Source organism: Lactuca serriola, chromosome 1 (assembly GCF_051521515.1).
Source record: "Lactuca serriola cultivar US96UC23 chromosome 1, Lser_US96UC23_V15, whole genome shotgun sequence".
Lineage (NCBI taxonomy): Eukaryota > Viridiplantae > Streptophyta > Magnoliopsida > Asterales > Asteraceae > Lactuca > Lactuca serriola.
Window position 1 is genome coordinate 110,944,667 of NC_136408.1, and position 11,196 is coordinate 110,955,862.

Here is an 11,196-nt window from a genome sequence, read left to right on the forward strand (position 1 = left end):
ATCCAAGGCAACAGATAACAAAGAAGACGAACTAAAAAAGATTATTGATAACGCTGCGAAAGTTATTGAACGCAAGCCACCCACTCTGAAAGAGTCTAACATTTTGTCTCAACAACAAGCTGCGAATGCTCCACCTCTAGGGGAGGGTTTCACATCAACCTCTTCAACTCACACACCTGTTTAGGAGGGTAATGAAATCCCTAAAATTAGCTTAGAACCACCCTTCCAGGGGGAGGATTCAACTCAGAATGAAGAGCCAAATCTGTCATTCGAGGGGGAGAATGAGAATACAAATGATGATTTGGATGGTCAATCTGAGTTTGAAGAAATAAATGTTGAACTGGATCCATCTTATGATCCAAACTACCCTCCTCTAACTAAATGGACCAAAGATCATCCCAAAGACAAGTAATCGGGGAACCCTCTATAGGAGTTCTAAAGAGACCACCACAAATGGCGAATCGGATTGCATTATTCTCCAAAAATGGAATTTTGCATGTTCAATTAGTTCATCTCAAAAAATGAGCCCAAAAACATTAAGATTGCTCATGATCATTCTGATTGGGTGCAAGCAATGCAGGAGCAACTCAATGAGTTTGAACAAAACAAGGTTTGGAGGTTAATTCCAACTTCGAAGGATTCTTCCGTCGTTGGTCTTAAATGGGTGTTCAGAAATAAGCTTGACAAAGAGGGCAATGTGATTCGAAACAAGGCGCGGTTATTTGTAAAAGGTTATTTCCAAGAAGAAGGGATTGACTACGAGGAAACTTTCGCACCAGTAGCAAGGTTGGAGTCAGTTCGCATCTTTCTCTCATATGCAGCACAAAAGAACTTTGAAGTCTATCAAATGGACATTGAGTGTGCCCTTCTGAACGGGGAATTAGAAGAAACAATGTATGTGTAACAACCACCTATATTCGTGAACGAAAAATATCTGAGCCACTATTACATTCTTGACAAAGCAATCTATGGTCTGAAGCAAGCTCCACGAGCCTGGTATGAAACTCTTACTAGATTTTTAAAATAGTCTAAATTTAAACAAGGCTCGGTTGACCCAACCTTCTTTCGTATGAAATATGGTGACCATTTGATGATCGTCCAAATCTCTTTTGATGATATCATTTTCGGATTTACTAATCCTAGGTTAACTGTTGAGTTCTGAAAGTTGATGGAAAACAAGTTTGAGATGAGCTCAATGGGTCCGATTAACTTTTTCCTTGGTTTAAATATAAGAAAGAGTCAGGAAGGAATCTTTATCAACCAGGAGGCTTATACGAAGACCTTACTTGTGAAGTTTTGAATGGTAGGAGATTCGACGGTGAAGGTTCCAATGGCATTTGGAACAAAGCTAACACCGTCTCTGGACAAACCAGCCGCAAATATGACACTTTATCCTTAAATGATAGGATCATTGACGTATTTAACTGCTACTCGTCCAAACATTATGTTCTCTGTTTGCTATTGTGCTAGGTTTCAAGCAAATCCTCACGAACCCCACATGACCGTTGTGAAGAACATCTTAAGATATCTAAAACGAACAACCTCACTTGGAATTTGGTACCCATCTAGTTCAGGGTTCTTTGTGCAAGCATTCTCTATTGCTGATCTCGTAGGTTTGCGGTCTTGATCGCAAAAGTACAACTGGAGGATATCAATTTCGTGACGGCAAACTTGTCACTCGGCAATCAAAGAAACAAACATGCGTTTACCTATCGACTGCCAAAGTTGAATATATTGCAGCTGCATCCTGGACCTCACAAGTAATATGGATTCAAAGTCAGTTAAGGGACTATGGAATTAACATGAAAAGAATACCCTTATATTGCGATTCGGAAAGCGGCATTCATATCGGTCACAACCCAGTGCATCACTCCAAGACCAAACACATCGCACTGAGGTATCAATTTATAAAGATAAAGTGGAAGATGGAAATGTCGAGATCCACTTGGTTAGATCCATTGATTAGCTAGGCGACATCTTTACTAAAGCCTTACCAGAACAAACCTTTAATCACATTCTTCAAGGCTTAGGAATGATTGAAGCTGAATCAGTTCTGAAACCACCTTCGCATTAGGAAAGTATTGATTGAACTACAAATAGGCGCGAACACTTGTAGTGATTAGTAATCAACTGTTCAACTGCGAATGGGTGCGAACGCTTGTAGTGGTTCGTAGTCTATTGGTCATCTTCGAATTGGTCTAAACGCTCAAAGCGACTCACATTCGACTGTTCATTCGGAGGTTCGGAGGTACTTGTATACTTTTGTGTATTACATTTGTTTTTACTTATTTTTTTCTTTCTATTTTATTTCTTTTTCAGAAAATTCAAAATCCAAATTTTTTTTATTTCTTTCTGTTTTTATTTTTTTTTTCAGAAAATTCAAAATCCAAAAATATTTTATTTTTTTCTGCTTTTATTTCATTTTCAAAAAATTCAAAATCCAAAAGTATTTTATTTGTTTTTGTTTTTATTTATTTTTCAGAAAATTCAAAATCCAAAAATATTTTTTTTTCTGTTTTTGTTTCTTTTTCAAAAAAATCAAAATTTCAAAAATATTTTCTATTTTTATTTTTATCTTTCTATTAAAACAACAAAAATAATAGATAATTGAGCAAGATTGACAAAACATATCATGATACTCTCAATTATGACTGATGAGGCAGGTATTGAATTTCTAATATTTACACTAGTTAAGTGTCCGTAGAAGCATGCTCTTGCTTGTAGTCCAAAGCCTCTGAGACTCTATGTTTGAAGCCTTAATGAATTGATAATACCAATCATTTCTTCCCAATCAGGCTAATATTCACATAAGTCATTAAACTACCTTACTCTTCTCCCAATGTGTTAAGACTTGACTGCTTGGTCACTTTCGTATAGCAGAGGTACATTTTTCTTCTGAACCATCTCCCAGTGTTTCTACATCACATTCATTCACACTAGTAACCCTTGAGACTCTCAGAAATTACCATTGAGGTTTACGGTTGCATAATTTATGTGTTTATGATCTTAAAGTCGTTATCACCACGAATTGAGTGAAACCTAAAATCCAACACATATTTACGAATTGATGGTGAACAATTTAAATCTTCTAGTTATTCACCATGGAATTAACGAATGTCCACCTTCGTGGTTATTACCTTGAAATCTCTTTTTATTTTTGTGAGATCTTAATGAAATGTTCTAGACCTAAGACATTTCTTCCCATAGATCCAGTTTTATTTTTCTTGATATTTCTAATTTATCCAGCCACTCAAAAATTTCCAAAGCATACTTGTTCTTATGGCTACTCTGTCAGACAAGTACTTCATACGAACATCCGGACTTATATTGAGTTGCGAACTTAGTTGAAGAGGAAGCCCTCCCTTTCGCCTTATTAAGAAGAAGCCTTTCACTATTTCTCCACAAACAGATGATCGTAATTCAACAGGACACCACACAGGCACTTCAAAGTCTCTATTGACTGCGAAGGAAGAGATTGTTGCTCGGGATCCATCTGCTTTATCTATTTAGTGACATCACTTGAATCCCATAATGAACTTATTTTATTTCTTTATCTTTGGCACACTCTTGCACGAAGATCCTTGTGATTTTCAAAAGTTTGGTTCGTAGTCCTAATAGTTACTTTTAGATTCGGAGTATAGGAAATGATGATCAATTGTGAAAGTGAACAACTGAAATGGCAGTCTTTAATGGATAAGGTTGCGATCATGGCGCATGGAAATTTCAAACTGATGGTGACATGATGCCGCCTGACACACGCTTGTCACATGCTAGCCTGTCACATTTTTTTGAGGCTACTTTATCAGGATTTCAAAATGCCAACGTCGGTTTTTTCTCTTTCCAATCGTACTGTATAAAAGGAAATTTGACACTTCACGTTATTCACCGCTTTCAAATTTATTACTCTTCCGGTGCAAGAAAACCTTTCTATCTCTTAGTTACTTTTCATCATCTTCTCCACTGCATCCATGGTTGCTTCTGCTTCTGTCGATGAACGCATGGCTCAATCAACATTGTTGGGTATCAAGGCTAACCAGAATCTCATCCTGGACCTTGATCCATCCAAATATAATGCTTTTCTCCAACCGTTGATCGAGTGTCTGAAATACGCTCCTATCGCTACTGCTCTATCCAAGACGGAGACTGTTCCATTGTCTCTTCTCTCCAAAGCTTACTCCAATGCCCGCCATGAAGAGAGCACTTCAACTATCACTTTTGAACTGGATAATCACCAAACCTCCATTACCAAGTCAAGCTTTAGTCGTTTAATGGGATTTCCTGCTGATAGGGATTTTATTGACCCTGAAACCATCTCCAACTCTGCTATTCTAGAGATGTTCTACCAAACAGGCTACATGGAATATCTCGCTATCGTCTCCATGTTCAAGAAGCCCAACCTTCCTCCTGTATAGAATGGGTTGTTTACCCTAATCTTCAAGAGTTTCTCGAAACAGGTAACTGGATCAGATTGCACAAGTAAGTTTTTCCTTACAATTATGTATGGGGTTTATTCTAGAGTGAACTTAGATTAAAGGTCAGTGCTTTGGGCTCAACTTGTACAAAGCACTCTTTCTATTAAGAGGCACAACGAGATTTCATGTGCTCGTTTTTGGGAGATTATTGTTCAAAGGGCCATTAATCGTCTTCGCATTCCGGTTATAGAAGGTTGGATCATTGCTACCATTCCAATATTCCACACAATCAATGTGATTCTCTCTGATAGTTCACGATTTTCCTTCGTTGGTTCAATTCCAGAACCAATGCTATGAAATGTCCCCACAAACAGTAAAGTTATTGTTGAGTATCATCGACAACCAGCTTCGGGTGTACGTCCACTTACTGTTGCAATCCAACAAGATTTGGAAGAGGCTGACAACACTACAAGAAAAACAACCTTTTACGACGCGCAATTTACAACACACGTTGATTAATGATACACAAAAGTGTGTGCCCTAAAAAAATGTCAGATCTGTAGAAATTTGAAGAATTTTGGACGCGCATTTTTGCGTGCCCCTAAATTTGTGTCACAAAAAAAAACAGAGGGCACTTATTAAAAAGAGTGTGTCGTATAAGCATGTCGTTTTATAATTTATTAGGAAACGCACGTTCTCTGTTAATAACAAAGGGGGGAAACAAAATCCCAAAAGTTAAAAACCCCGCCTTCTGTTCTTTTCTCCCCTAAGAAAGGGGGCAAACCATGAAGGTTGGACCCTCCGAACCTGCTCAGGCTCCAACAAAGAAAAAGAAAGTCGTTCGCAAACCATGAAATCCTTCACCAAGCGATGAGGAGGATTCGGAGTCCAACACCATCTCGGATGTTCATAGTCCAGAGCGAGTTCAGCATGAACATGATGACATAGCTGCGAATTTGCATCCTATGGTTTTGGAGCCTACAACTACGAATCATGAGGTAACCTTCACTATGCCAACTTCAGCTCCAATTTTAGATGATTTCTTTAAAGCATTTACTCGACCTTCACCTACTGCTACAACTACACCAATCTCAATTGCTCCCTGTCCAAACATTTCTATGGGTGTTTCGCAACCTCAAGCTTCAATTCCATCATCTACTCCGCTCTTCACAGACTCAACATCAACCACAAGTTCGCCATCAGTCACTACCAACATATCTGATACGGAGGCTAAGGGCTTTTAGTTTTTCCATTGGTATAGAGTCCACTCCCATTTCACCACTTTGTCAAGAAGATCCAGATACCGTATTTGGTGATGACCGGGACGCATTTGAGGATTTTCATTTTAGTCCTTTCAATTTCCAACCCGAGAGTGATGAAGATGATGCTCCTATGACCACAAAGCAGTTCAAGGCACTGAATTCCAAGTTGGATTCTTTGCATGAGTCCAACAAATCCTCTTCAAGCGATGAATACGCTCAGGATTCTGTCAAAACCTTTCTTGAAATGCTCACTAAAGAGTATGCTTCTAATGTCGCTCTCATCAACAAATTCGTTGCGGATTCTACATAGACTTGCAAGGAGACGACCGAAAAAGTCACAAAACTAATTTATGATGCTCAAGCCTTTATGGGTACTTTCCAGACATCCTTTGAGTCAAACACTGTGAAAGTGAATTAGTTGATTTCCAGTCTTGGTACTTTTCTTCACATTGAGAAGGATGATCTTGAGAAGGTTCGTACAAGCATTCAATCAGATAATGCAGAGTTTCACACTTCCATCTCTTTTAAATCGACAAATTTCAGGTTGATTTAGCTCATGAAAATAAGATCATGGATGAGCTTCCTATTAAAACTGAGCGTGTGAAGGTTCTTTCAGTAAAGTTAACCAATGCCAATAACCAGATTGCTTATTTGAAGTCTGAGAATGTTGTCATTCATAGTTGTGTTGCTGGTGTGAATGCTAATTTACATAGTCTGATCGAGACTCACAACTCTCTCCTCACTATTTCTATTCGTTAACATCTCACAGAGAAATTATAGCATATCTTCTCCATGTTGGACATAATTCAGGGTGTTTCAGAATCTTCCATTCCAAAACAAGGGGGAGAAGCAACGAAAGTGACATTCGAAGGCAAAGAGAAACTAGTTGGTGGTAGTGATGATCAAGATCAAAATCCCAAGATAAATGAACTAAGGTTAATGCAACTTCGAGTTCGAGAGGCAAAGAGAAGCTAATTGATGACAGTGATGAGGAAGAACCTGATGAAAATGAGAAGTTACGAAGGAAGATTCATCGAGCTGAAATCGATGAAAATCATCGCATAGTTAGAGAAGCTGAAGAGAAAGAAAGGCTTGATTGTGAAGCAGAGTAAACCTTGAAGGCTCTAAAAACTATCTTTCCTCTATGGACACTGGAGAAAATCTTATAAGAAATCGTCGACAATCCGAATGTTTACTGGCTAGAGCTTTTTGGATCATTCGACTTGGAGAACTCTTTGGATTTACAGCTTGATTTTCCCATTACACCGAAGGCTTTTCTCTTTCAGAGTTTTGACAAGGTTGTGAACGTTTCTCCTACTGACAAAGGTGCTGATCAGGTGTTATGGTCAGTTTATCTAAATCACATGAGGCCATAATACGAAACATGGATCTCAAAGAAGATCACTGATGTTAAGGTGTTAAGACCACTTGAAACTGAGAGCTTCATCAATGTCCGTTTCAAGGCTACTCATAAGGTTGTGAGTTCAATACACAAATTTACTCTCACAGATCTGCCCTGCCTCAACCCATTCGATTGGATTTCTCTGTTACTTCTACTGATGAAGGATCAACAGAAATTCGAGCCTATCATTGCACATATGAAATGAATGTTGGTTTGTTACATCCAATAGATTGTGAAGATAAATGTGGAGATTGCCACTATTCTGCATAAGAAATCCACAGTTCTCCCAAAGGAGCCTCCAAAAGATCTTGAAATGATGAAGTTGGGGAGGATACAAAAGAAGGACTGGAGTGTCGCATTTCAGATAAGAGAGAAGCCGAATGCAAACTTTCACAGAGTCTGCTTCTATTTTCCAAAAAAACATCTATACTCCTCCTCATGTCTTGAGTATATCATGGATTTTGTGAGTCAGAATAAGGTGAAAAGCGTTGCGGACAAGAAGTGCTTTTCTGACATGATCAATTGGTATGTCTTTATTCGCAAGACACTATTGTGAATTATGCCGAAGTTGTTTAAAGTTCAAAAGCGCCAACAATAATGAAGATCTACCTTCCTTATTGACACAAAGGGGGAGACTGTTGGGGTTATTTTATGTTGTGCCAATATTTTTTTTGTTTCGTATTAATTGAAGTTTATAATGGGTTGGGCCTATCCACCCGATATTAATGTGCTAGGGTTAGCGTATAAATAATGCATGCATGCACCGTTTTTGTTAATGATCTTGTAATCTAACATATCCTTTATAGTAGCAATTCTTAGTCGAGCTCTTCTAAGGCAGTGCTTTTTAATAATTCAACACAACTTTGAACTCTATTCTGTGTGTTTGATTCTTCTACCTGTTTTGAATCTATCGATCTTATAGTTATAATCTTATCACCAAGTGGCAGACAATTGGATTAGGTGTCTAAGCCAATAACTGAATTAGTATATACTTGAATTATTAGCAAAGTCCTTTTGGGTTGCCCTCAAACCTAGTAATTGAATAGGATGACTTTTAGAGAGAGAGAGAGAGAGTGTGTGTGTGTGTGTGTGTGTATGTTTGTGTGTGTGTATGTTTGTGTGTGTGTGAGAGAGTGAATGTTTTATTGATTTATTATATGATTAATAAATAATAATAAATGAATTTATTAATATGTTATGAAAGTAATATGTTAATTAGAAATTGTATTATTTCATTAATAATTGATCACAAGTTAATTAGGATTAATTTTGGGATTAATTGGATTAGTTAATAGTCCAAGGACCTAAGCTGTAATTGTTCAATAGTTGAGCAGAAGGCATTCTAGAAACCTCTTGTGATAGACGGTTTTGAGGAGCCTAATAAGGTTTTAGAATGTGCCTTTAAGATAATTAGGAAACCAGATAATTACCTGATTTAAGATGTTATTTTAATCAAGTAAGGGTTATCAGGGATTCCCAATGTAGCTATAAAAAGGGCCTTAGGATTAGAAATTTCGGTCACACCTCCATTACAAGAAATAGCAGAAAAAATCATCTCCCCTCTCCTCTTTCTTAAGCCTCCTTGTTGCTAGGTTTGGGTGTTAACCATCAGAGGCACGATATTTCTGGTGCTAGTTTCCAAGCAAATACAAGAAGTATTGTTTGATTGTTTACTACAACAATCAAGAGGTAGGTTTTTCTTCTATGATTTTTGAAATTTACCAAGGATTATAGTGTTCTTGTTGTTCAATAGAATCTTACTTCAATAGTGTTATGACTAGATTTAATAGGTTGCATGTACCCTTAAGTAAATAAGGATTTATCCGTGTTATTGCATGTGAAGCCCATCGCCTTTCATACCTAGTCCCTCAAATTCATGAATTTTGTCAATTTTTACCATTAATTCATTTATTTCACATTTTTCTAAATGGTTGACATAACAAGTCATCCTCCATTAAATATATAACTTTAGTAGTCGCTTTGATTAATTGAGTCAACCCTTTGGTTAACTCACTTTGCCAACTTGACCCTTTTGTCCCCTAGATTTGACATTTCCACATTTAACTTTCTAAACTTCATATCAACAAATGATATAATTATCATAAAATGATTCATTTACATAAATCATCCTTTATTTATTTACTTAATTAATTTAAGAACCTAATATTAAATTTTATGATGTAATAGCTATAATCCTTAATCCGTGAGGAACATGGAACTTGTTGGTATAGATTTATTCGGGTTGACTGCACCGCCTGCGGTTGCAAGCTACAAGCATCATCTGAAGAGACAAAACAAGCGTAATTGTTTGTTCTCTTATTATTACATGCATCGATTAAGCATTAGTGATGATCAAGGCATGTTTATTCACAGTGCTCTACAAAGACTTCCTCCTCAGTAGTGTCGATTATATGCTCACATTAGAACCTGGAAATCATTCTAGAATGTATAGGAATAAAATCAATGATTTATTCAAATGCTTAAGTGTTGAATACTTATTTATACAGTTAATCTTTTCCAAAAATTAAACACAACACACTTATTTAGTTATAGCCTATGTCTAATAAAGTCCAATTTACTCTTTTATAAATCATTGGTTTTAAATACACTTTTGATCAAAAAAAAACATTGAGTCAAAACCTATTAACCTCACCAACATTATTGTTGACGTATTATTTTAAACGTATGTATCTTTAGGAACATAAAGAGATGGAAGAACACACACTTTGTGTGTATGATGAAGGATTTATTTCCTTATAATAAATGGTTGGCCAATTTAGCAGGCCTCTTAGTAAACTATTATACTTTGGTTGGCCACATTAATTTACCCATTTTTCTATTTAACCTTAGGTTCATGATCAAAACACTAGTCTTATAACTTTGATTATCATAAATTCATAAGATTCAAGTTTACCAAATACGAATGATCATATAATTCAGAAAAAACTCAGCAATAAACAGAAAAAGTAGTTATCATTAAGACAAAAGGGTCTTTACCAAGTTATCACAACAAATAAGAAACAAGCAACAATCCAAGATCCAATAAATGAACAGATAGTCATAATGATCCTCGACTCTAAACAGATGTTAGGGTTTTTAGCCCATAATTACTGAAACAAACATTAAAAATCGAATTTTACTCTAGGTTACATAAAGAAGAACAAAGTAAAACTAAGGTATAGAAGTATTATTGTCTTAATTCTCTTGAAAAACTAAACATCAGTCGAAATCAGATCTCCTTCTGTCTTCAAGTACGTCTTTGGCCTCCAAATTTCGAAAATAACTTGAAGCATAAGGTAGGGTTGGGAGATTAGATGATATATTTATATTTTCATAAATATGATCCCCACGTCATTCCCAAATCCTCAACGATGTGGCGGGCATTCTTCATGTGTGTTCCTCAAGTCTATCAGATGATCACGAAAATCCTTCTCCCCACAGCGTGGCTAAGCTATCCATGTCGTGAGCTTCAAATTCCTTAATCAGTTCGACTTATGTTGACCTGGTCCACTTTTCCGCGCTTCCAGCTCTTCATTTTGTTTTCTTTTAATCCCATGCATGTCTTCGTTGCTATAAAACATAATTTAAACATATTAAGTACCTTTTTTCATAAAATAAGCACATTTGAAGCTAAAATTATTAAGAAAATGCATGAAATATATGACTAGTTTGGCACATATCAAAATACCCTACACTTGACTTTTGTTATCCCTCAAGCAAAAATGATTTTTATTATCATCATATCATCACATCAAAACCCTAGCCACCAACATTGCATAAGACAATCCATTTTGAGCCCATCCATTATATCAATACCGCAATGCATATATTTGTCTCTAATTTTCTTAAGAACTTCCCGAATCCTAAATACTCACAATCCTTATAAACACCTCCTACTCAATTTGAACAACGTTCATTTTTGGCACTCTTCAAGGTCATGTTCGGAATCAAAATTATCTTCCTTCAGATTCATGTAATCTTCTAGCTCATTCTCCTTCCGTTCTTGCATTTCTTTCTCCATGAACGAGTTAAAAGTCTCAACCAAAAAGACCATGTAATCACTTATCTTCGAGTGCTTCATTGGTCTATCTACACCAAGTTTTATTGAAGCTTTTCCAAC

The 11,196-nt window shown here is 36.5% G+C and overlaps 1 protein-coding gene across 1 annotated transcript; it reads left to right on the forward strand.

Moving 5' to 3' along the window:
• Nucleotides 1–381: 381 nt before the first annotated feature.
• LOC145060147 (putative mitochondrial protein AtMg00820) lies at nucleotides 382–904 on the forward strand. The gene is made up of 2 exons (XM_079007863.1): nucleotides 382–498; nucleotides 581–904. Exons 1-2 carry the CDS (start codon nucleotides 382–384, stop codon nucleotides 902–904), a joined length of 441 nt encoding a protein of 146 aa, XP_078863989.1.
• The last annotated feature ends 10,292 nt before the right edge of the window (nucleotides 905–11,196 follow it).